Genomic DNA, 27,905 nt, shown 5'->3' with positions numbered 1-27,905 from the left:
ACCTAGATTTGATGCAGCGGTATAAATTAAGCTTTAGGAGCTATTGTCTTGATCAACCATTGAATTCGGAGCACACATTTATTCTACATGGGCAGAAACCTCGAAAATAAGTTTAAAGACATTTATGATTCAACTTGGAAGAATCCTCACATCTGTTGTTTGAGCCAGAGGTTTGTGCATACAAAACTATCGGACGATAATTCACTCCGTACTCTTATCCAGAACCTGCTTTTTAGAGAAGGCCCTAGATCAACCCTTCAACAGACCAAAAAAGTGTCATCTACAGGATTGCCATCAAAAGACAACCCATGAACATAAGACACTTGCCAACAGAGCCATTAAAAAAGCCATGATAAGCTGAACAACTCGGAGAGCAGACACATGTGGTTCAGTCCTCCATCACCACTGACCCCATTCACTGGACAACGGTCACACTCCTCTTTCCCGACTGAACTCATCCATTTCTTGCCCACCTGGGATGACAACTGCTCAGCGCAGTTATCCTCGCACACTTTCTCGACTTACTCTTCCTTTGCTGTTAGGACTCCAGCAAACTGTGCCAGTGGCAAACCTGCTGTCCTTTAGACTCTTTCATCTGAGTCCAGTGAGTGAGCTCCTCTTCCCCAGAGCTGTTGAGGCCCAGAGAAATCCAACCAATCATCTCCTTACGCTTCATGCTGCGCTTGTTGTAGACGGAGAGGATGAGCGTGACGTCCGATAGCTGGAAAAGAGCCACCTGGAAGACAAACGTCTCTTTGTAGGTCGGGTTGGGTTGACCGCGGCAGATGGAGGTCTTACACTTGGACATCTCGTGGCCCATGGAGTTGAGTAAGGTCAGCTTAACATATGTATCTAGACAGGAAGTAGGTGGAGTAGACAGTTACATGGGAATTGATGAAATAATACTTTTGAATGTGTGGTTTGCAAAGCTAAAGGTGTTTCTAGTAGTTAAGAGTAATGAATCCTTTGTGCAAAACCCTCATGTCTTTTGTGTATTCTCTTAAAACTAACGCATTACGACCTGCTGCAGCTGCGTTCTCTCTACAGCAATGTGCGCCACATTTCCTCACAAAGCTTTTGCTGTTTAAGATCACGGTCACATAGGATGTGGTTTTCTCCTGATCAAACACAAAGCTCAGCTGTGAGTGTTCCTGATAACAGAGAGCAAAAACTCAAAGGATACTTCAGTCTTGTTGCTATGCAACTACTGTATGTCTAACCTGAAATAGGGGATAATGTCTAAGATAAAAAAGGACTAGAGAAAGTTAGTGATGTGTATGCTTGCGCTTAAAGGATGAAGAGCCTCTTCTGAAACTAATCATGTACAGTAACTAAAAAGTAATTACCCCATTAATACCTTGAGGACCTCCTATTATATGTCCTGACTTTGACATAATGTCACTGTCATCACATGACTTGTGCAAGGACGTTTAAAGACCAGGGCAATGTTCCAAAATCTGGTCAGTCCAAAATGTGAGTCTTTTTATGTGTTGGAGGTTACGCAGGTCTGCTGAAATGAAAAAACATGCTGTATAATAAGTGACTGGAACATAATTCAAATAAATCCATAAACTCTCAGAAGAGAAAGGAGAAATATTAATCTATAACTCATAATCCTTTTCCAAATTATCATTAGGGCGGATTAGAAGTATTGACAGTTTTAGATCTAGCAGGTACTATTTCACATCATGTGACATTTTCCACCTCATACTTCCCAGCATATTCCTTTCCTTTTCACTGTACATATTTTATTATGCACATTGTACTCATTCCAAAAAACATAATTCCTTATGAATATCATTCATTTTCCCCCACGGAGGAAAAAAACAAAAGGAAAAAAAATGCCATTATCTGGTGATTTCAGCATTCACTCTTTCCTTATTCACCTCGTTTCCATGCCGAAATCACGTTATAAACTGCAGCCACAAATCCAGCTGAAAGTAAACGAAGCAAGACTGGCAATCACAATGGGTCTTTGAGAGTGTTTCGCCCCTCGTCTACAACCACACGCCGTAATAATGCTGTGTATTATGTTCCTGTCTAAGAGGGAGTATAAGGACTGAATTGCAGAGGCTTTCATGCTGTCGAGTGCCAGCTGCCTTCCAACGCCTAGCTCACCGCCTTGAATCACACATTCAGTTGCTCTCTTTGACATAAAAGCAGGGTGAAAAAAATAGCCTTGATTTCTTTTTTGACTGCTGCTGAATGGGCTCTGTAGAGCTGTGGATGTCTTAAGTGGTCAGTAGCGGTGATGCATGGCTCTTTGGTATTGTTGCTGAATGAGAGGTTCTGCGGCTGATGATTAACTTGACTCATCGGCTTGGTACTGTTTTGAAATGGTAGAAAAGGAGCTTTGAAATTGCTCCGCATCCTTCACCGTGCTCTTTCCACTTTGTAAGACGTACAAAAGTCAATCAAGGCCTTCATGAGGATTTTGCACAAAGGTTTTTTTCAGTGTTACCAGATGTGACTATTTTCTAAGTACAATTTTGGATTACATAGCACACAGATAAGCCATTTAGGAATGTACAAACAATACCAAAATCTGGCAGCTAGTCATTAGTTAGAGACATTTAGGAATATGAAGAGCATGGCAATTAATGGGAGGACAGTACAGTGTGCGTACAGATGAATATTTATGCTGCTCTATTACCAAAGTCCTGCACTCTGCATGTGCTGGAAGCAGAGCTGAAAAATGTAAAATTACACCGAAAGCATGCCAAAGTGTTCCGTTTGAATAAAGCCAGCAGTCCATGACGCACAACATTTTCTTTTAGCTGGCAATATGCCACCAAGCAAACTGGATAGATTTAGCATGAAAAGGACTTCCAGGCATCGCAAACACAAGAGACATGAGACAGGTAAAGGAGGCCAGGTGGTGGTAACAGGGCTGCATGCATGACAAAACATATGCATTCAAAAATGCAGCAAGATGGTTTACAACAAGCAAGCATCTTCATGGATGAGTGTTATACGTGTGTGTGTGAAGGAGTAACGGGCAATGTATCATTTACACCCATTAAGGTTGTTTAAATTTTGCAACAGATTTGACTGAAAGTCATGGTGCAGCATGTTTGCTTTCTTGCTGAGAGTTAGATGAGAAGGTCAACATCTGTCCTCAAAATATGGAAGCACAGTCAAGACTCCGTTAGCTTAGCATGAAGACTCAGAACAGGGTTAAACGTCTAGCTTGGCTATGTACAAAGATAACAAAAGCTCTGCTAATGACAGGTTTTATATTGTTAGTTTGATTCACTAAAGATTTGTGGTTGTAAGGGGTTATGCGTGGCATTAATTCTTAAGCAGTCACAGTCATTTTCTGATACCATGTCGTATCATCACCACGGGAGAGTCTAGGAGAGATTTTGTAACTTTGGTTCAGAGCCAGGCAAGCCTTTTTTTCTAGACTGTTAAGATAGCTTGTGTAGCTATAGCTTCATAAACAACGTAACAGGGCTACAATGAATAATTATTTTTTCTATTGATTAATCTATAGGTTATATTCCGAGTATTCAGTTAATCCTTTGGTTGACTTACCACTAAATAATAACCATACGTTCTACCATTATTCCTTCACAAAAATGTTCTCATAATCTCATATTGACATGAAATATATGAACAAAGAAATCATTATAATTGTTGCCCAATAATACGATTCATGACAAAAGCTGATTTATGCAGTGTAGACTTCAATGGGAAAGGTGGGAAATTCTGATGTGGCTATCTCTTTGTTTCCAGGTCGGAAAGCTGACGGATCATGTCTGTAGAGATGCTCATCTGTAGCCTTTGTGCTGATATGACGGTCTTTTACAGAATTTGGCCTTTTATGGATAGAGCCTCATTTTCAGCATGGCTGGCAGCAGGAGCCACTATAATTGAGGATGAACCATTGTGCTGCATTTATGTATTCCAAGCAAATCGTTGCACTTTACATCTTCACTGACGTTAATGTGTCGCTGCTGCCTTATGAGCATAGGGCATCTAAGTTTAACCAGAAAAATGCCAGACTCAGTTTACATGAAAGAAACAAATCTGGGTTAAAACTGAGTGTCTGACACATTTGTATCAGTTGGATGTGGAATATTATATATAGATATATATATAGTTATATAGATATTTATCATGGAAACCGATTAAGTAAATAAAACCGTTAATGAGCATCTAACTGCATCCATGAAGATGTGCACAGAGGTTTCGAATACAACACTGATAGCACCTCACTTTGGGGCAGGAACAGAGACTCACCTCTGATAATATAAACCTGTCCACCTATCAAGTGTTTTAGACAACAGAACAGCCCGTCTGACAACAAGGGTTGGACAGCAGTAAGAAAAACAACGGACCAAGATGTCAAAAAGGTAGTAGGGTGAGAGAATTTCAGGTGCAGACATAACAGAAGATGCAAGGAAAGAGAAACAGGGTCAGAAGGCCAACGAGAACATTGCACTAAGTTCAACAAGAGGCAGTTTTTGTTTGAACTTGCTTCTCGGATCCCTGGAAGCTGGCTGAAGAGGCTGGCCAGGAAATGAGGGAAACCAGGGATCAAACCAGAGGAAAACTGAAAAGCAGGTAGTGCAACTGAGATAGATCAGGCTATCTCTTATTCGGAGAAGTTACAAGCCGTGCACAGTCGCTCTCTGGTTCAGTTGGATTTGATCAAAAGAAAGCATGTAGCATGTATAAATCTGTATGTATATAAATGAACTGGACTACCCATTTTCATAAAAATGACATAAGATTAAAAATGGCTGCCTAAATCCACAGGCTCAACTTGTCCTTTTCCATTTTAGCAATTGAATGAAATCATGAAACTGTTATCCTGTTCACTGCTCTTTCCACAACTGTACAACCAAACCCTTTAGGGTACTTACTGGGTGGCTTGTTAGCTGCCAGGTTTTTGAAATGGATGCCTTTGATGACTTCCACAGAGAGACGTCCTGTTGTGGCGTTGTACACCAGGCCCACGAGGATCTCCGGTGTGGAAGCCTGACTGACGGACTGGAACGATGAGGCGCTCTCACTGCACGTCATATCAGAGAGGCTGACCTGGGACTCAGCACCCTGCAAATGTTAGCAAACATTCAGATTATTCTAGTGCAATATCAATAATTCATCAAGCTGAATTAAACATTTATGATTATCGGTTCCACTTTGGATCCTAACGCTATTAATAGCGTTTGCAAAACCAGGAATATAAATGAATTACAGTTCTGATGACACTACCTAGCTCCCCACTAAGCTACTAAGCTACTACTATGAAGTGTCTCACGCAACACATGCTACAGTAACAGCAGCAGATCACTCATTTTTTTGTGGAATTTATTAAACAATGTGTAATTTCTTTTCAGAAACTGTTTTTTTTTACGTGTGTTAAAGTAAAACAGTACAAAAGTACCTTTCTTTCCCTATCACTTTGGATTTCTCCACACCTCAAACTGGGTACAAACTCATGCATAACTGCAACCAGTCATTTTTTGCAATGCTTAACCTTAACCCAACTTAATCCTTACGTTCCTAAGCATGCTACTGTGAGGAAAGTACAGAGAATGCTAACGTTTACAGGCTATGTTAGACACTTAAAGGATCAGTGTGTAGAATTTAAGGGGCTGTGTTAGGAGAAATGAAATACAGCATTCATGATCATGATTTCGCAAGTGTCTAATCACCTGCAAATATGTATATGTATGTTTTTAGAATGAGGCCTATATGGAGAGCCTCCTCTTCCACAGAGCCCATCATGATGTCCCACACTGTTTCTGCAGTACCCCTCAAGCAGACAAACCAAATTACAAGAGATTTCCTTCCACCTTTCTACACTGAAGTGGCAGCCATCGTATGTTGGTGGAAAGAAGGAGTTGCCATTAAATCCTACAAGAATCCCTTAATTTATTCCTTATACTTTTGCAATTGTATTTTTAGTTTTGACAAGAAGTAAAAGATACCATATACAACATTTGAACCCCATCCACCCTGGAGGTCCCCGTTATTCCCTGTTATTGAAGCACAACCTGACCCCATTTTTAGAAGTTGTAAAAAAAGCGGAGCTGTAAAAAAAAATAGCCTTGGTCTTACTGCTCCATACACAATGACTGAACACGTGGAGAAATCCAAAACGCTACAGAACTACCCCAGCTAGTTGTGCCTTCTAAATTAATTGACAGTTATGGTTCTACAAAAAATATTGGTTTAATTGGACACCTGGATCTATGCATAATTAAAAAATAAAGTTATTACAGCTTGACAAAGATGTGTCTCCCTGGCAATCTGTTCTTTTTCCCCTCAATTGCTATTCTTCTTCTTCACAACATCAGTAATATATTGTAAGATACTAAAAAAGCAAGTATACCCATGCATGATTAATTCAAAAAATGATAATGGACTTCTCAACAAGCTGTCTATTTAAGGCTGTATTTCTTCTTTATAGCCTTTGATTTTTTTTTTAATTATGATTTTAAATGTGAGCAAAAGGGAAACACGCAAAAATAAATTGGTTGTCTATTCCTGAGACACATTCAACCAACAAGCAAACTAAACCAACTGTTCCTATCAAAAAAATATCTTTATACTCAAGCTCTGCAAATTCTAACCCTTATTCTAAAAATGTTATCCAATCAGATGAAAGATCAATCAACAAAGAGGAGCAATTAGTGAGGTGTCGAGCAGGCGCTTGAAAGCCAACACCTGCTTTGATCGTCCTTACCGGGAGTGCACAGCATGGGTCTAATATGACCGGCACAGACATTTTGCCCTGAAGGTTGAGCTTGGTGAGGTAGAACACCTTTTCCCCGAGCACCTTCTCCTTCTTCATCCGTCGCATGCTGTAAAGGCGGAATCGGATGGCGTAATTGCTGATCATCTCCGACTCCACGTGGCTGAAGTGGAAGGTCTCGGTGAAGATGGGGCATGGGCCTCTCTGGATACCTGTTTTCGCCCTCTGTTTCTTGGTGGGCAGAAGCACTAGGTGGACTTGCCAGGAGATGTTACCGGTGCGTTTGACGGGAGGAAGGTCTGTTACTGCCATGATGGTCACAGCCAGATGCTGCTCCTCTGAGTCGTAGTCAAACACAATGTCCAGGGTGCCGTACTTTGCCACGGGATCTGGTTCATAGCCTTTAGGGAGTCGTGCAGCTGATCCACGGGCCGACATATCCTGAAGAAACCAATGGAATATTCAGTGTGCAATAAAAACCTCAATGTAAAGACAAATATCATATATACGTATGTTGTACTGGTACTTACCTCTGGGCTGAGGACAGCTGTACTGTCACTGGGTACGTCCTCCTCATAGCCTTTGTTGAGGTAACTCTCAGTCTCAGGGCCGTCACTGCCCTCACTGGGACACTTGCCAAAAGAAAGGTGGGGACTGCCACTGGTGTGGGAAAAATCACACTTAGCATCGCCCAGGTCTGACAGAGTGCAGGACATCCTCGGAGAACCATTCTCATCCTGATAAGGTGGAGGCTGTAGCTCATCCAGTGGTGGCGTTCGTCTCATCCTCTGGATGCAGTTGGCTGGTTGGGAGGAAATCAACACAGTTATATACAGCTCCACTACAGCAGCTAGTAGAGTTAAAGGAGAAACCTGAAATCTAGTAACGCGAACAGACCAAAACCAATATTAGTATGACTGTTTCTCAGTTCTGTCCAGCTTACCCAAATGGGAAATGGTTCCTAGACCATGCCCATTTGCACTTACTGAAGACAAACATCTTTAAAAGCAGGTTCAGAAATGTAGGCAACAGCTGGGCACATTGGTTTTATCAACTCATATTAGAACAGGGGTAAATGGTGCATTTGGTGTGGACTATCTTCAGCCACAGATTTGGTACACTGGTGAGTATTTATAGTAGGAGGACAGTGAACGCAGGACCGACTCTAACTCAACTACAATGCCCATTTTTACGATAACAAAGGAACGTGCCACCACAGTGACGCTCATTTATGAGTTAGATATTTGGAGCAAATGTGAAAAATCTATGGCACAGAGAGAAAAGACATAGGATACTGTGGTTTGGGCATGCAGTCAATAATTCTTTTTACTCTTTTTTTCATCCAATCCAATCAATCACTCCATTCTTTTTGTTAAATGTGCTGACAGTGAGAGAAATATAAACAACTGCCATGTGTATTCTCCAAGTGCCTAATCTAATCATTCATTTTGCCCATATGTGTCAACGCTGATTAATTTCTTCACAAAATGAGTTACCAAAACACCAATTTTCACCAAAAAGGAAACATAACAGGAGACGAGTTGGAAAGAAAACATGTAAATGTAAATGTTGTAATAAATTTGAAACAACCATGCCAGGAATACCTGTAATTATAAAGCACTTGTGATTAAAATCCTAGCCATTAATAACTATCATACAATTCTGCAATCATATACTTATTAAATTATGATGTCATATACAATTTAATCATTAAATTATGCTGTATTTTATTTACTGGGCAGAATATACTCACAGAATATTTAATTTCTAGCTGCACATTACTCTAATGTTCTCGTGAAACACTTGAGGTTCGTGTAATTTTTTAGAATTGAGAAACACTTTTTGTAAGCAGTTTATCACAGACATCCCTCTCAGCCCGACAAATGGAAGCTACGCTGCCAGTCCTCATGTGCATAATATGCTCTGTGAGAGGAATCTTTTGAACGCACAACCTAAATAAAACATCAGATATGCAGCATTAAAGGACTGAACTGAATACTTCTTAATCTGCCACACATTTCACGCCTCTCACCTTTCTGAATGATTCAGTTGCCTGGAAGGCAAAGAGTAAGGCTATACTGAACATCGCTGTGGCACTTACAAAGAACCTTGAATGGTCTTGTCAGCAGCATTCTCCAAACCGCCTCCCTTGTCCAATTTGGATTCACAAAAATTGAGCAGCCGATGCTAATACTCCCATAGGGACATGGACGGGGAGTGCTTTAAACCCAGTCCCAAAGAATACAGTAAAGAAAACAGAAGATGAAGAAGAAAATAACTAGAAAAAAATTGCCTCCTAACTTTTGGAAAAAGCCAACACTGTGATGACGTAATTCACTCCAACACATTGTTCCCGCTTCTCCAAAGTTCTAGAAACTTTCAGTCTTAATAATGTCAGTGAGACACCAGCTCAAAGTGGCACATATCAGTGGCAGGATGGAGGCAAAGGAGTCTTAACTAAGTGTCATGGAGGGCTTGATAAAAGGAGCAAATCCATTTTGAGCAGCTTTTTTCCTGCTGAGCCGGGGGCGGTTGATTTGATGGATGCTGCTGTGTAAAAGCACTACTCTTTTCTCCAGCCCGCTAATTGGGATGGTTACCATTCCTCCTCTCGTCTAACCCACCCTTGCTTCACAGAGTTTCATCCCCTCTGTACTGGCATCCGCCTTGTTTTTCCTTCTTGTACGTCTTTAAGTAGGGAAACAGTTTGGGCTTTGAGACTCTTGACTGTGAGACTCAGGTATAAATATCTTAGGTGAGAAATGAGAGCAGCTGCACTTTGTCCCTTCCGTGGCTGAAAGTACAGCAAAAACACGCCTGACCTCTTCGTACCTTGTAGTTTTACAAGACAGTCAAGATTTTACATAGCAGCGATTCAGCATCAGTAGTTATCAATAATATAAGCAGTGAAGGCTCAATCTCCTGCTGGCAGAAGGTCAGTACCAGTTCATGTTGCACTAGTAAAATCATCACCCTGATGATTTTACTAGTGCAACCGAGGCAAATGTTATTATGTGTGTTACCTAACAAGAATACATATACTAGATAGTAAGGTGTTTTATTGACCTGATTTTACTGATTCTGTGAAAATGTGTGAGCAGAGTCATTTCTGACATAATAATCGAAGTGCAACTCTAAAAATAAAATTGTGATAAAGCAGTAGCTTCCTTTAGAGTCAGCTAATGTGCTGTTAAGATTAGCCTGACAGGAACCTGGCATTAAAATGTGTCTTCACACGTGTTTGAGATCTGACCTCATTTACCTATAAGCTGACCATAGCTTATGGCCTACAGTTTTATACTACGAAGTGTTTCACAAAATGTTTGCTGAGAATAAAGAAGGCGTACCTTTTGCTACTGAATGTGTCATGTGAGCTGAGCTCACCCTTGGCTCGATCTCACCTATGCTGTATCAATTTGCATGTGGGAAAAAGAGCATTTCAAATGTGTGACTTTGTGTGAGAGAGTGCTGAACTAGATCTGGTTGTCTAAAAAAACGACTGTGTTTTACTGCTGTTAAGAGTGTCTCACATATTTATTAGGACACGTTCTAGAAAATGTTTCCCCTACATGGGAGCCAGCAGCTGTTTGGCTAATCAGACCGTACTGAACTTCAACCTCAAAACTATTTCTTATCCAGTATGTAGCTGTTTAGCAAGATATCTCATCACTAACCACCGCTGCACCCTCAAAACACGAAATAAATTATTTCCCTCCCCTCTGAATGACTAATTTGCTTTTTTTGCCCAGATTTATATGTGAATGCCAATGTTTATCTACAGTGTGTTTGTTAAAAATGAAACTACAGCCAGGAGATGGTGAGAAGAGGTTAGCATTTAGGGTGAAAACACAGGGAAACACCTGGCCTGGCCCTGTCCAAAAGCATTAATAAATCTGTGTACTAACTACTCTAAAGAGAAGTAACAAACATGTTATATCTCTTTAGATTAATTCTTACAAAACCCAAGGTTTAAATTCAATAAGTTGTCATATTATGAGTAGTTCTGTGAAAGACTATAACTTGGCCCGGCCAAGATGAGATAACATAATCCTTAAACTTATCACATGGTGGATAAATGTATTGCTTTGACACTAAAATGTTCCATGATACTACTGCCCACATTAATACGGTGAACTAGTAAAATGTATTGTGACGTCTGCCCTCATCCACCATACTCATGACAGCACTGACTTTCAGAGAAGAGAAAGGCAGGAGGTCCAGATCATTTCTTTCTTTCTGCTTACTTCTTATTTCGGTAGGCTGAGCAGAGCCGCTAGTGCACCCACCCTCCCTGATTCTGGGGTTCCGGCACAATCGTCCTCATGTATAATACATATGTCCTGGGGATAAAGCTCTTCATACTCACAGACAAACACAAGCAGCAGCGGTGGGAGTCAAGAGAAAATATTACAAGCTCCTCCAAGCTTTTTACGACTGCTTGTTTGAAATCAATCTTCTCCAACTGTCATCGGAAATCATGGGAACCACTTAAGTTTCTGATAATATACAATATTTCTGCTGGGAAGGTAAAAAAAGTGACCTGATGTGAGTATTGGTATGTGGCTGCTGCTTCATCATTGCTGATCCATGATGATCTGGTCGAAGAGAAGGCTGGAGAGAAAAAACTTACAACAAGGTGGAAAATAATGAGCCAAAAAGGTGAAAATGACTTCTATCTATCTAGTATCAGTCCGTCTAGCTAGATCCTCAGCAGCTGTGGTTAGCTTTCAAAGACAGAAAGTTATGATAACGTCATGATCACTTACCAGACTTTTGGATGTGCAGCCTTTCTAATTATGTTTTTCTGCATTTATTACATTGTGACAATACAATGTTCTGCTGGGAAACTTTTGGACCTGGCATTCATGTGGAAAGTCTTACTTAGACATGTACCACCCACCTAGACCAGACCAGATGCCCCCACCCTATAGCAAAGAAACTCCTTGATGGCAGCAGCCAGCAGGATGCAGCATGACACAGGCACACACACAAAAACGCTTTAGGAACAACTCAAAAAACATGATAAACAGCACAAGGTGTTGACCTGGCCTCCAAATTCCCTAGATCCCAAGCCCCTCCCCTCAGCCCGCAGGACCCAAAGGCCCCCCACTAACAACATTCTGTCTCCAGACACCACAGGACACCCTTAAAAGACCCATGTCCATTCTCTGATGAGTCACAACTGTTTTCGGAGGCACAAAGGAGACCTACACAATATTAGGAAGGTAGTCATAATGTTATGCCTGATTGGTGTACATCAACAGTTTTATGTCTAGCTTTCAAATTGATAAACATCATGGAATAATTCAGAATTAATTTGAATAATTATGGCACTACCCCGCCTCTCACCCAATGACAGCTGGCAGCTCTGAATGAATTATGTCACTGTAGGTCTATATAAGACGAGCAAAATCATTACATCAGTTGGACAAAATGTTATGAATAGCAAGCAAGTGATAGGAACAATAATCAGATCAGGGGGTCAGTTGAATGTGAACAGAAGAATCACTGATTATCTCTCTGATAATCACTGATAAGTCTCAACATGTAGAAGACAAAATGCACAAGGCTGCTGTGTTTCTGATGTTTGTTCAGATGATTTATGTCTCCTTTGAAGAAAACACAACAAAACAAGCTAATCTTCAGAAATTCCTGCTAATGCTGTAAAGAATTACATGAAAATCTTTGAGGATGACAGAGACCACCTAGCGTCCATTGGGAGACATTCAGCTGTTGCAGCACTTGCATAACGTCAACTTTGTGAGGCGCGTTGCTTCCTTGCTAATGGAGTCAGAGGCATGCCATGCACTATTTATCCCTTAGCTACATATTCAAACATTGCTTTAAATAGATCGTGCCAGACACTCAGGCTTGGAACCCACTGTCTTATATAACTGGTTCAGACGTGATTCACCGATTGAGGACCCTGGCAAAGACGGATTGTTTTTGTCTTTGAAAAACACTGTCAGACATAAACACGGCTGATATCCGTCTGAGAATGTTGAACACAATCATCTAAGTATGTGTCTTTATTACTTACGTTATATTCTTTGAAGCTGTTTTTTAAATAGTGGAGCATGTGATTTTTAGAGTTTAAAAATGTGATTTTTCATTTTCTTATTTGCCAATTTTGACATTTTGAGACATTATAGAGTTAGGTCCACAGAACTCTGTTATGTTTGTCCAGTAAATATGAAGCTACATCCAGTAGCCAGTTAGCTTAGCTTAGCATAGAGACAGGAAACTGCGCTACTTTTGGCAGCGGCTCCAGAGCTCAGTAACACATTATCTTGTTTGTTTAGTTTGTACAAACACCCAAGAGTAAAAATGACAAGTTCTGGTGATAACAAGACTTAAAGAATTCGCTTGTCACCCACCCCCTCCTCACATGTGAAAGCACAATTTGTTGTTTTAACACATTGGTTTGTGTATGGATCACACATGCGAGATTTAAGGTGTTAATTACTGAGCTTTGGCGTTAGATTTCAGTGCCTTTAGGCAGATTCAGTGGAGCTGTTTACACTAAGCTAAGCTAAGCTAAGCTAAGCTAATCAATGCTGGTGGTGGCTTCATGAGTGCCGTCAATCACCTAATGCTTGGCAAAAAACTGAATAATCACATTTCCCAAAACGCTTGAACTATTTATTTTAAATAAATATGTGAGCTGTGGAGTTAAACTGTGTATTTTTACTAATACTGTTATAGTACATACTTCAAGTGAAGCGCTGTGATATATGAATAACCAACTGATCCACAGAGGTCAGTGCAGGTGTTCTCCAGTGACTTGGCTCCACATGAAATAAAAAGAAAAAAAAAAAACTTCTTGAAAGCAGCACAGTGACGGCGAGTCTTGGCAGATGGGAAACATAGATGCGATAGAAAGAAGAAAAAAAAGTGTGAGGCTGTGCAGATTATGCAGACAGTTGACTGTTTCACAACCCTCCCACGGAGAGTGTGCTGAACGGGAGCTTCACTTTGATCACCTCTCTGGATTAACTGACAGTGTGTGTCTGTGTGCACGCTGTGTGTGTGTGTGTGTGTGTGGCGCACTTCTGTTTATTGGTGCAGAGGTGCAGAAGATGAAGAGAGTGCTTTTTGCTCGACATACTGTGGCGAGAAAAAGGAAATATCTGTGCTAATCTTTTAAAGAACTTCTGGCTGCACGGGGGGGGTCGAAGGCGTGGACAGGGGACTTACCATCGTCGGCCGAGGCGTCACTGCTGTATCCATCATAATCAGCAGTCAGAGGGCTGTACTTCTGCCGGCTCTCCCAGCTGAAGCCTCCCGAGTGTTTGGCGTTCGACGCTGCCTTGGCTCCTCCCCGCAGGCCTTGTGAGCGGCTGACCGCTTCCTGATACTGACCCATCAGTTCATCCTCGCTGTCCGATGATGAGCCCTGGAGGTCGGCGTCAGAGTAGGCCTTGTCTGTTCGGAGACAGAGAGGAAGAGTTGATCGAAATCAAGTAGACTGGCAGCCTCTGCTGGCACCAGCGCCGCATTTCACAATAAAAAGAAAAATGCTTCCCCAGAAATAAATTTAACTGTGCTTAAAAAGAAATGACACTTGAAGTGAAACTTGATGCAGATCTCCAAGTTGCAGTTACATGAACAATTTAGATTTAGAGTATTTGATTTAGCATTTAATTATTGTTTTGCAGTTTAAAATATATACACATGACGGGAGTGTTTGGTGTTGGTAGGTGTTGCTGACTGGATCAATCCAGTCAAAGATTTGTTAAGGTGCTACAGTTGAAGAGCACTAACATCAAAAAGAACATCTGCACACTCACCATGCGACGCTACCTTCTCCGTTTAATCCCTCCCGCACAAAAAGATCTACATTACCCATCCTGGTGGAATTCATGGGGCAAATTACACAACGTCACGATTCATTTCATTTAATCATTTCATTTAATCTGATTCTGGATGCCGTCACACGTGTTCCACTCTGAAAAGTGTCTGATCTTTCCTTCATTAAACACAGGTGAAGAGCGGGTGGTGCATCAAACTCCTGATCCATATCCAGCTTCAGCTTTTTCAGTTTGATCTATAATACGATACATATATCAGTAAAAGGAATAAGATATAGCGCTGGTGCTTACTAAGATGGTCTTTTATCGCTCTGTCAATAACATTTTTGTGTCAAGAAGGAAAAAATATTTTTACATGTGTGGCTCAGTTTATGAGAACAAACAAATACACAGTGTTTCTTTGGCATACTTATGGCAACAGGCATGTTTGTCATTGTAACCTGATGACGATTACACACTTTGACATTTAAAAGATCCACTTTTGAGTTAATGATTGCCGTGAGCCAATAACAAAAAGACAAACTAAAAAGAGAGAGAGAGAAACACAGTCGAAGATGAAGCATTTGCAAAAGCTGAACTTTGTGCAGCGGCCAGCTGTAGTCATGCTACAGACTCTTGAAGGTTTAATGAAGGTCTCTTGCAATAATAATGCCAGCACAGTGTTCTGTTCACAATCAGACACATTATGCAACACAGAGCCTTGTTATGCAACTGAAAAATATGCATCGCATTTCTTTTTCCAGGGAGACCTGGCCAAGAAAGGCAGCAAATATGGAAATAGATATAAGATAAATATCATTCATGTAAATAAATGTAATACACCAGCATGTGGTTTACACAGTAATATGGTAATGAATTCGAGACAAAGCACAAATATTTTGTTTGAGAAGATTAATCATTTAATGTCTATATGCTCATTTTTCAGGACTGATAATCCGCATATAATTGTGGACTCTGAGAGGTATCTCCCACATTTATGTGCATACTCTATATGAGGGGGCCACTGAATTAATAAAAGGAACACAGAGAAAATCAGTGACACTCTGTTAGGGTATTCCTGAAAAAAACTGGCCTATAACATGTGCAGAATCTGAAGTCAGCCCCTGTATCCAAAAGCATATGTCACTATAATGTATGTCAGTAAACAACCACTACAGTGTCCTTGCTTTTGCAATTGAGACAATTGTAGCTTCATGTTGTTTCCAGCAGGGGGAAGCAGAGCTTTAAAATGGTTCCAGTCAGTGTAAGGCTGCAATGTTTTCCATGTTGACTGGAAAATGTCTCCTAACTACATGTATTTTGAAACATGTGTAAGGTGACAAAGACTAAATCACAGAGAATAAAAGATTCTAATTCTAAAGTCAGAAGTGTTGGCACAAAAGGGACGGTGGATGTGTTAATTAGGCCGCTTTATAATTTTTGTCGAATGGCCACAGTGCACAAAGATGAACACAAAAAGTGCTTGACATCAGGAGAAGTCGCATCATTACGTTACATTGCCCCACTCTGTTTTGAACTGATAGTTTAGCAGGTGCATCTCAGGGCAAATCCAACTCCCAGTGAGGGCTCCCCGGGGCCACCAACCTTTTAAACTTCTGAGGCCCTGTGGACAGACAACAAGTAAACAGGGCTACACCTGTCAGCAACAGTAATCCCCCCATGTGCTGAGAAAGGCCAATGCAAGTGGAAAATGTCTCCATGCAGGGATCGGGTCAGGATTCATTTGTTTTTTACATGATACAAATGCGTTGGGAGTGTTGCATTTAAGTGCAACTACTTTTTTTTTTACAACATACTCTATATGGGTATACAATCTTTTCTGCAGTAATTCTGTAACCACAGAAGTGGGAAATAATTTTTATGCCATAGGTCCAAAGCAGATAGATACCAGATACCAGATAGATCGACACCAAATGCAAAACAATGACAATGCCCTTGATTTAAAGTAGAGCAGGTGTTATGGAGGAAAAGAAAGTGGAGTATGTGTAAATGCCAGCTCACCTTTTAGCTCTGAGTTTTTCCTGAAGTCATCAAGGCACTGAAGGCTCCCTGTGCTCTCTAGTGTCAACTTGTTGTTGAGGTACCAGAACAGGAGGGTCATGAGGATGATGAAGAGGCCGATGGCGGTCAGAAACCCCAGCACCTCTGGAGAAACTGGGACACAAAAATTAGAGCTGAAGTTACTATTTTTTGGCATTTTAAATATCAACACACTGGACGCTCGACACAGTCCGTCTTAAATTTGTACGACACTGAAACAATTGTCCAGGTGATTATGGCCTCAAATGCCAATGTCTGCTTCTCAAAAACCATCGCTAATAAAGCTACTTGGCACAAAAAAGGATGTTTCCACATCCTCTAGACCTTTACCTGCTTTATCTTAACTTATAGCAGTAGTTTCACATTCTGGGATGGACACTTATTAACTTTCCTGATAAATTATACGAGTTAGCTCCCAGCTGGATCACATCTTATTTTCTTTTTGCTTAAAATAAAGAAGACATATGTTAATTTGTTAGCTTTATAGGTGTCACAGCAAGCTTAAATAATGAACCTTAGACAGACCCTTTAATTCTTGGTTGGGGGAACTGTTATGAAAGCAAGGCTGAATGAAAATGACAATTTCAAGATTGCTGAAATAGAAGCAAGAACATAAAACATAACATTTTATAGGCTAAAAGACACGTCCCTTATCTTTCTTTTAATATTATGCGAGTGTTTATTAATCTAATAATTTATGTGGTTTGTTTATGTCCCACAAGCTTCTGCAAGCATCACCTCAAGACAGATGAGGACAAAGAGAGAGAGAGAGAGAGAGGGAGAGAAAAAGAGAGAGAAACAGAGAGACGGAGAGATTGTATCACTGTAGAAACCTGTTGTGTTACCATAGCAACAGGTTCAGGTGCAACGTCACTTCAGACTCCAGACACACAGGCGAGTCAGATCTCATTAAACGCAACACTGACTGCCACACATCACTAGATTCGTTATGGTTCGGATGTAAACATCATGAGAGATGATACAGGATTTGTTAAACCAGAATGAACTCTGTCGGTGAATGCGCTTTAATTGTGTTCTTGACAGATGAAAGAAAACATGTGACCTTCCACCTCACGTATGACCTTCCCATGTCTCCATGGAAGTGGGATGCCATCATCAGTAGTGGCCACAAGGGAGACTCTAAGCTATAAGGATGCCATGTTTTCTCTGGTAGTGGATTTAAACAGCCTGACATCTTTGTCCTCAAATAAAGTCGGCTATTTATTACAACCACAGTAATCTAAAATGAAAATAAACCTGGATAATAATTACAACACTTCATGAGCAAATATTTAGCAGCAATGTACCTTCAGTTCCTGAGATCTGCTGTCACCTAGTGCAGCAAATTAATCTGACATTTTGCAATGGCAAAAATAATTTGTTGTAATCAAAGGGATAAAATTACAGAATTCACTTTGGGTCTGTGGTGTGTCATTACAGTGTGATACATTCTGGTAGATATAAAAAAAAAAACTGAAAAACCTCTAACCTACTAACTTAAAGGATCATAAGAACTGTCCATGACAAACATTGTCATACTCAAAGGCTAGAAAACGGGATTAGTATTTTTCAGGTAGAGCCTAATAGATGGGGCATCCATAGTTGAAGAATGGGACTGCATCCATGCTATTCAAACACTACTCTAAAATAGCAGTAAAGGGCCAATTAAATCCATTAAAGGCACTTATTGAAGCAAGTTTTATCGACATAGTACACAGAAAACACGTCAGAATTTGACAATTGCTTGATATCGTCCATATTTAATTAATTTTGGTGTACTGTGAATCATGAAACCAGCAGATCCAATGTTTAATGACATAAAATACACACAGTTTCTCATTTCTCCTGCTCTGTAGGATGAAGTTTGTGAACAAAAAAGAAAACTTGAGCACCACTCTGTATGCTCACCGTCATCCTATGGGTAGTGGCGAGCATACAAAGTGGTGCACACAGGGTGTGAAAACAAGTCGGTGTAAGTATATATCATCATTTTAAAATTCTACTTCCGTAACCTTGGGTGACTCATACGAGACTGAATTTTAAAAGAATTAGCAGAATTCAAAAATATTGTCTGCTACATTTCCCATAATGCAACCAACAGCATCATTAACCTGGCCTTTTAAGTGCCCATATTTTTTAATCCTCGTACCTGGAAGATACACCCTTGCTGAATATGTTTAATCACTGGAATAATAGGTACAATTTGTAGATAAACTTGGAGAAAGAATGAAGAGAGGGAGTGGAGTTAGTGAGAACAAAGCAGTGAATTAGATGATTAAAACGTTACTGGATGGTTAATAAACATGCTGTCACACGCTGCCACATCCTGTCTGCTCTTATTAACACACACACACAACCCTTACGCTGCAGCCCAGAAACAACTCAAACAGAGCAAAATAAAAAAATATGAATGAGGTAAATATACTGCCACACGCTTCTACTAAGTCATAAAAGGCATTTCTATGATATAGGTATACTGACAGTTGTACCGATATTCATAGTGTACCTGTAATCAAAAGTGCAACGATATAAATCAACCCTGTTGGAATTGAAAGCGCGGCTATAAATGTTCTGAATAACTAACATTAATTGCCGAGGTACTTAGGAGCAGTCCGACTTTGAAAAGAACAAATGTCTGAGACAGCCTCACTTCTTGTCAGTACTGAAGGGCCATATACAAAAGAAGAAGTGATAACAAGAAATGGAATAAGTGCGTTAGGAGAACTCTTACACTCAAGATTTTTGCTACCACCAAATGTGTGACAGATTTGAGCACAATCAGAGAGAATTCATTCATCGTTCACCCCTGAAATTACTGCTGCGTGAATGAGGCTCTGTGTTGCACATAAATCACTGTGTGTCAAGTTCATTTTGTTAAATTAAACCAAATGGCTGCCTCGGTACAAATGGAAGATAGTGAGTTCATTAGACAAGAAAGTGTACTCAGATGACGTCTTATATTCTCTGTTATGTATTTGAACAATGAACTTCACTTTGGGAACAGCTTTAGTGCCTGCACATTTCATTCTGTAATACGTATTTACGTCAACTTGCCAATATGGACCCAGGTTTGGGTTATTATATGTATGTTTGTGCACATAAAAAATGACATCAGAAAACAAATGTCCAACATAAGATGAAATAAGTGTGGGGGATGTATAGATGTTAACAACCCTCGTCCACACCTGAAGAACTAGTAAAGATTGTTACATAAGCTGCTATAGTCTTATTCCAGCTCACGGTACCTTGACTTTCTAACGTACAAATGTGTGACCATGCAACAAAAAATAAGAAAAATGTGACATATTTGATTGGGTAATTGTTTGTTCTCTGTGGCTGTAATGAGCCTACGATTATTGTTAGTAGCCTACAATGTTTGGTCACGTGGAAATGTGAGAGCAGGAGGCGTTATCCCATGGGAAAGCCTGTCTGCTCACATTGTACCAGCTTCTCACTGTTGACTGAATTATTCACAGCACAGATGGAACGGGAGGGATCCTGCTCTGTATAATTCCCCTACTGGCTCAAACTGGAAAAGAATATTTAATCCCTTAAACCTACACACAGTTTCCCTCTTTACTTTGGACTTCCTGACTTCAGGCCAGAGTATTTCGTTTGACTCTAAACACATACTCTGTATGTAAACTCTGTCCCTTCACAAACTGTATGCTTTGTCCCAAAGAACTGCGCTTCTACGGGAAAAGCTGCTACACCAGTTCTGCAATACAGAGTGGGCGCTGCGTGGCGTAAGCTGTCTAACATAATTTTTCAGTTTGACTTATTTCACCAAATCAACCATGTCCCATTAAAATACTGAGAATGGTCTGCAGATAATGTGTGTGGGACTGACGGATGACTCACGGGAATATCAAACAAAAACTGACAAAAGAAGCACAGAGAAGAATAATGTGAGAAAGCAACCTTGTAACTGTTCAATTTAAATTTTCAGGAAGAATCTGAAGACGATGATATTTCAGAAATGGGTTCATAGCTGTGTTATTCATTCATTTCACTCACCAAACTATTACTCTTGCACTAATGTCTCAAAAACCTGTGTTTCTCTCATGTTTTTATCTAAAAATAATTAAGAGTAGGTAAGTGTTTTACTTGTTGAATGAAGGATTTGTTGGCACCATTGTTTCAATTATATGTTGTTACATGTTTACAAAGGAATACTAGCATGGTAACAAAAAAACATTTATCTACTTTCATCTCAAAACTGTGTAGCGCCCAGATCCACACAAACAGTTGAGTTATTTCCTAGTATATACAGTCAACGGCTATTCAAAAGAGCAGTACACATCCTGGAGGAAAAAATATCATGGGCTGGGGACGGATGGGCAGGTCAGTCAGAGATTCTGTTGAATAAGAATACCTCGAAGCTGCTCAATTAAAAATAAAAAATAAAAAAAAAAGAGAAAAAAATGAACACAAGCTGTTCATTTTGGAGTCTCTGAACTTAGTTCAAAATTAAAAAATGTGAACTATGAGCTTGAACTAGTTCACTTTTATCTGTGTGAACTGAACCTTGAACTAGTTCTTGTTTAGTGTGAACTTGCCCAACACTGGATAAGGGTAATATAGGACAATACACTGCCTGGCCAAAAAGAAAAAGAAGAAATGAGAAGTTACTCATTGCATCAGTTTGGGTTAAATAACTTGTTGCCAGCTGAAAGATAATCACCCATGTAGCAATTATCCAATAGGAGGCTCATACCTATTTGCTTAGTTAAATCCAGGTGGCGACTTTTTTTTGGCCAGGCAGTGAATATTGCTGCTACTGGATGTTGTCCAAGTAGTGGTCCTCAGAGAAAATGTGATTGATGAGGGCATCCCATAAAGTCCCATCCCAAAACATGTAGTCTTCCAGGGTAAATTTCCAAATGTGGATGCTGTCACTTTCACATGCTCTAATAATCTTTGGTTTAAATGTCCTAAATGTCTTTGCCTTTTCTAGTATCAAAACCACTTCAGCCGACAATCTCTCACAAAATGTTGAGATGCCACAGCTTGTCCAATAATCACTTGAGACTAATGGTGACTGATTGCCGTGCCGTGCCGTGACTTATTTGAGTTTGACATCTGTAAATTCTTGTAAAATGTATTAAATGACAAAAACATATTTTACAAACAAACTACCCAGCAGGGTAGAGGGTTAAGGGGATTCTGGATGAATTGTCATTCTCTCACACTTAACGAGAAAGCATTTGTCCAACCACAGACCTGGGGTCAAGGACAAGGACAAAATGACATTTCCTTTCTTATCAAATAAAAGGAATTCCTGTCACAGACCGGTTCCTGCACCATGCATCAAGGGCTGACATCATAACCTGATGTAATGGATGGAGCAGGTGATCTTAGCTTTTAAAATCTGTCTATCATCTGCAACATGAAATCTGATTAGAGCCGAGTAATCTAGTTATGTTCGGCTGAAATAAATCTATTGTGGCTGCAAACATTGTGCAGGTAAAACTGACAAGAAGCATGTTTATACATTTACTGCCATAACCTAGTAAAGCCTTTCAGCGGTTTGATTGATTGGGAAAATGTTTTGTTAAAACGGTCTCCACAGTGACAGAGAAAGCCAGTGTCCTTCTCAGCTGTCATCCTTCAATGCAATGATTTCTGAGACGCAGGATGATACACTGGAGGGAGAAAGGAGCACTTATAAATCCCCCAAGGAGGAACAAGACAATATTACAGAGGACAAGGACATCTGAGAACCCAACTCGGATATGTCAATAATGTACACAACTGGAGAAAATTCACCTCGGTTCATCTCTGTTGAGTTCTGTCCGTGTGGAAACAGTTGCCATGTTCAATGTCAAAAAGCACAAAACCCCCCTCAAAACCACAAAGACACCCACACACTCCAATGGCAGCCCATGAGCACTCTCAGCACTCCCAAACACACTCCCACACATGCTCAGATAATGCTCTGAAGCACACATCTACTGTGTAGCCACAAACCTGTCCACACATGCAAACACACACACACACACACCTCTGAGTTCAACCTCCAACAATCACAAAAAACAAATGGCTAACCCAAATTATGTTTAAAAAAAAATCGCACACACCTACACATCTAGACCACTCAGCCAGCTCATACACTGTGATGAGCACCATCTGAGTCCACTTGTGCATTTTGTTTTTGGTTTAAAAGGCTTAGTTCTATGAATATGAATAAACCATGGGACAGGGGGAGAGGCTTTGAGTACTCTGACAGAACATGCAAAATTACAATTATTCTAACCAGTCGTTTAAAGAGTTTTTACAAAATTAGAAAGCTGGAGCACCATCATGACCTTTAACACATGCAGCTGCATCAAAAACAAATCATGTTTCCCCCAAACTTGATATATGACGAGAAGAACATACATTTATACAGAAATGTTACAAAGGATTACTTACAAAGTACCCCTCTAGTTGAGTGTGTTTTATCAATTTACTGCAGGCATTCTTTACTAAATCAACTGTCTTATTATTAACGGCATCTTTGCTAGGGGACAAACCTTAACACTAAAGGGGTGTACAGTGAGTAGCAGCGACGTGACAGCAAAAGAATTTTAAAGAAATTCATCAAGTTTTAACAATGATTTGTGAAAAGAGAAAGGGAACCAAGTTGGACTAATCTCAGTTTTGATGTGACACATTTGAGGCAAACAATAGAAGGGGCTGATACAGTTGACTCATATTTGTTGTAAGCAGAGTTCCCCGGACGTTTGTCGCAAGGAAACATTGTTGAAGATGCCAGTTCCTACCACCAGATTCACCAAGATGACAGGGGGTTTGGACCACTAGGCAACCCAGCGGCACCTTTTTATAGTATGTCCTTTTTAAATTACAACAAAAAGAGCTAGCTTCGTCCATACAGTAGTCATATTTTATGTCCTGCTTGTTTTACTCGGAAAGGTGGGATTGGATCTATAATGGAACCTCCACTAAAGACCAACGGCCAGCTCTTCCATGTTTTTTTGTACAACACATGATAGAAAAATGATTGTGGTGAGTTGCCCCCTTTGCTCTGTATTTTTGTACAACAAAAGCCAATTTATGAATAGTATCAATACATTACAAGACGTTTTATTAAAGGTCAAGTGTGTAGGATTTAATGGCATCTAGAGGTGAGGATGCAGATTGCCACCGACTTATGACCCCTCCCCGCCGGTTCTTACTGAGAGAAGTCAAAAAGGAAAAGAAAAGGATATTGTCATCATGAAAAAGGCCGTCCATGCCCTCAGGTGCGGCTTTCAGAAAGTGGAGAAAAGAGGAGGCAGAAAAGAGGTCCCGGCACAGACGTATGTCATCTTCTCGCCTAGGGCACCAAAATGGATAGAGCCGGCTCTGAAGGTAATTATACAATACTAAAAACAATTTTAAATATTTCTTATCATTATGAATACTGAGTTCCATTTCAGCTAAGATCCCCCTAAATCCTACAGACTGGTCCTTTAAGTTTTGTAGTGCTTTGCTATAATGTCTGCATTGCTTAACATTAAGTTTTCTAATTCCTCATTAAGACTGTGTTACCCATCACTGCATTTTGTAATCACAAGCAAAAGCTTTTATCTCATTGCATAGTTTCATATTCCATAAGTACAAGATATTTACACTGTAATTTTCAGACAGTAATTTAAAGTGTTTCTCTGTAATGTTTGAACTTGTTTGTTAGACAAAGATCTTAAGTGTCCTGTGTTCTCAAAAACAGTCAGTGAAGTCTCTACCAGAATGTTATTAACTCAAGCAAGCACAGATAATTGCTTATGAATACCACACTTTAAGAAAGCAAGACTGCCATCATCTCACAGTACAGATAATTCCCCGATTGGTCATATTTGTTTCAACCTTAGCAAAACAATAAAGACAAGAAGTGAGCACGTAGAACAAGAGACTCGGCACAGTCCAACAACACTGAAGACAGCACAACTCTGAACAAGGGTGAAAGGAGAACATCTATGAGTTTCAACTGTGACAGTTTGATGGAGATAAATGCTGACAGGAAGGTGAAGCGGGAGGTGCAGAGGTCAAAGGTCAACCTCCGAGAGCTCTGACCTGCCCTACCTTTTCTGACGCAGATCAGCTCATGCACTCCACAGTTACGATCGCCACCTGGAAAGACAATGCAGTTACAATGAGCCACACCGTGATGGAGGGGAACAAAAGACGAAACATCACAAGAACACATTCAAATATGTTCAGACGCAATCAGACAAACTCCAGGAAAAGGACATGAATAACACACATAGCAGACACTGACAGAGACTGGATGACAAGAGTCTTATGTGGGTGTGCAGTTTTCGAGCTAGCTGAGTTCTTAAAATAAAGTGCATCAACTAAGAGCACTTACTGTTCTGCAAACATCTATTCAAACAGCCTTGGACTTAGTAAGCAGCAGCATTAAGTGTAACTGCATTTTTTTTTTTCTTTCTCCAGCCGCAGCAAGTCACTCATGGACAATCACTGTCTGTAGGTTTTTATTTGGTCTAAATGGTTGCATAATGTCCCCTGTCAGCAGCTGATAACAGTTGTGTGCAACCTTCAGCTGGATTTGTTGTTATTTCCTGTTGGCAGAGAAGTATGACAGTATTGAACACTGGACAAAGAAGGCAGTGTTTTTTAAACTGACAAATGCCGCAAAAAAATAGTAGTTTATAACTAAAAATGTGCGCTAACGTGCTATTTATTTTGAAACCCCTCCTCTCCCTCCAAAACAATGAAATGGGAAGTACACATATTCACTTTCTTCCTGAGAGCTGGATGAGAAGATTGATACCATACTCATGTGTTTCCTAAATATGAAGCTATGGCTAGGATATGCTTAGCTTAGCTTAGCATAGATAATGGAAGCAGAGTGAACCTGGTAATTTACCAGCACCTGCAAAGTTTGGAGATAGATTTGTTTAATCCACACAAAAACAGGAAAAACTGCTGTTTTCCACTGTTTCATTTTGCTAAGATGACTTCATCTTAGCTGGACAGATACAGTTACCATGCTATTGATCACTGGTTTTCTGGTTGCTTCAACACAACATAACAGCTTTCATTCTCTCTTTCAGCTGTCCATCCTCTCCATCCATTCATCTCTCAGTGCAAAACTATTAGACCAGAAATGAATGGTTGGTTAATTGAATAGCAAATATAAAAGAAGAAACTCTGACAATCGACACACTGTTAATCAAACTGAGGTAGTGAGCTTAACAGTTTGTCAAAGACTGTCTTATGTGAAAGTAAACTGGATAATTTGAGGTCAGATTATTACATTCATTTTTTTTTTTTTTTTTTTTAAACATTATTTTACTAATTACACCATTTAACATATTAGACTGCACCCAAATACTTAACAGCTTTTTTTTTTTTTAGAAAACATTAAAACAGAGAGGTCTGATATTACATAATTATTTTGTCTGACTCAACCCCAAACCCAGAACAACTATTGAATATAAGCCACTCTGTAACATCTGTGAAAACCAAATCGAAACAAGACAGAATATCCTGAAATGTCCTGGATTATGTATTATTGTGTCACTGCTCATTGATTTTGAGTTAGAGACAATGGGCCAACATATTTTTACTGCATCCTATGATTCTATCTGACTGCCTCTCACAACCTAGCTATAGACTATAGACTGTTGCTTATTTGCTTCAAAAGCAGAGCTGGGGCTCATTTGGCTACAGATGAAAAAAAACAAAATTGGGACCTGCTGGTGGTGCTAGATGAAAAGTTGAGGGGTCACCAAGTTATTATAGTCCAGAGGGGAAACAACAAGTTATGAAAATCCATTCAGCAGCTGCAACTTATCACTCGATAACTGTAAACCCAACGAGATGGTGCCAGAGGAAATGTCAGAGCACCATTCATCCTCTAACAACAATGCATGTCTTACCACATTTCTGGTAGATTGATAGACCACCACGTAACTCGTAAAGCCACTGAATACAAAAATCATGTCTGACATCTCTGCTTTGAAATGGAAAGAAAAGCACTATTATAATATGAAAAACATTTTGTGTGTAAACTGAGACACAGAAGGTAATATTTTTACAGTGCATTACTCTTTAATAAATGAGTCCGGCATCAAGAACAACGTCTGGAGGCGAAATCAAATTTCAGCCAGTGTCACTGACGCTGTGGGTCTTTACAGAGCAGCAGATGGACTTCCAGACAGTGACTGTAATTCAGAACTATTACTCACACTTGCGAAAACCTCCTAGTCTCTGAGCTCTGCGGCTGCCTCTGGGATCTGTCCACAGGTTGAGCTTTCAAATAGCTCTGGCTGCCTTCAACTGAGACACTTGTAAGATTTGTACAGTTCAGAACAAAGGACAGAAAAGGCTTAAAGCTACAAGTGCTGTGGCCTTAACTTTATGTCATTTTTCATGCCGTGGTCACATTTGAACTTGTCAAAATGCAGGTCTTTCAGTAAAAAACATCAACGTTAATCCTGATAAACGTTTGTACATACCATTCACACTTATGAGACAAAAAAGTCAAAATCACAAGATGTTAAATTGAATGATGAAATAGAACTTCTAAATTACAAAATCAATAAATCACAACTATGAGATAAAATGTCAAAACAGAGATGTACCAAGTCAAAATGAAGAAACTAAATAGTCAAATTTTAAATTACAGGATTTGGGTCAAAATTTAATCATATCATAAAGAGTCTACATTTGGACACACTAAAATCAAAATGCTAACTAAAGGTCACAGCATCAAAATAAGTCTCAATTACATTAAATAAAAATTATGTGCAAAAATTTAAAGTTGCTAAAGAATTATTAAACATTTGATTATACTATGCACAATACAAATTAACCATAGCTAGAAAGGAATCAGTCGTAATGACGTTAAAGAATTCACATTTGTTTGCAGGGAACCAAAACCGCATGACACAAGATCCAGATTACTGTCTTTTGTATACACCACTCCCTCTGTATAAAATGTAAACATATGCAGTCCAAATGAAATGTAAATACTGAATGAAGCACACTAAAGTAAACTTTATGGGTATTTAATGGGAATAGGAATAATGGGAATGAACACACTGTATTTGGTTGATGATATTTCCATCCTGAAAAGATTTGGTCATCCATCCTGAAAAGGTCCAACATCCAAAAATGGCTCAGGTCTGATTCTCTAAAAAGAACAGGCTGACCTTTTCCTGCTGGTTTAGATCCATTTCATTGTCTCCAAAAACGCAGACACAAGAGAGCTGCACATACAGATTTGAATGTGTCCTTTATGAACAATGTCCACCACCCTCTACACGACACTATTACCAGACAGAGAAGCTCTTTCAGTGACAGGCTGATGTCTCTGTCCTGCTCCACTGACAGGT

General features: G+C 39.8%; 1 protein-coding gene across 1 annotated transcript; it reads right to left on the bottom strand.

Annotated features, from left to right (window-relative positions):
* On the bottom strand, positions 1 to 25,046 carry syt14a (synaptotagmin XIVa). Its single transcript, XM_084569323.1, has 8 exons — positions 24,625 to 25,046; positions 16,522 to 16,674; positions 13,907 to 14,134; positions 7,240 to 7,511; positions 6,701 to 7,150; positions 4,872 to 5,061; positions 4,246 to 4,302; positions 1 to 852 (listed from the first exon to the last, which is right to left on the bottom strand). Exons 1-8 carry the CDS (start codon positions 24,746 to 24,748, stop codon positions 539 to 541), a joined length of 1,788 nt encoding a protein of 595 aa, XP_084425449.1. The 5' UTR covers positions 24,749 to 25,046; the 3' UTR covers positions 1 to 538.
* Between the last annotated feature and the right edge of the window lie 2,859 nt (positions 25,047 to 27,905).

This window comes from Chelon labrosus (assembly GCF_963514085.1).
Source record: "Chelon labrosus genome assembly, chromosome: 20".
NCBI classification, from domain to species: Eukaryota; Metazoa; Chordata; class Actinopteri; order Mugiliformes; family Mugilidae; genus Chelon; species Chelon labrosus.
The sequence above is the reverse complement of the archived record's forward strand: the minus strand, read 5'-3'. Positions and strand labels throughout refer to the sequence as shown.

Excerpts from the sequence above, each read along its gene's own strand:
- syt14a (XM_084569323.1), bottom strand. The coding sequence starts at position 24,748 with ATGTGTTCTTGTGATGTTTCGTCTTTTGTTCCCCTCCATCACGGTGTG. Across the intron at positions 16,675-24,624 it reads GCTGATCTGCGTCAGAAAAG|TTTCTCCAGAGGTGCTGGGG; the intron begins GTAGGGCAGGTC and ends TTTGTGTCCCAG. Across the intron at positions 5,062-6,700 it reads ACCCATGCTGTGCACTCCCG|GGTGCTGAGTCCCAGGTCAG; the intron begins GTAAGGACGATC and ends TAACATTTGCAG.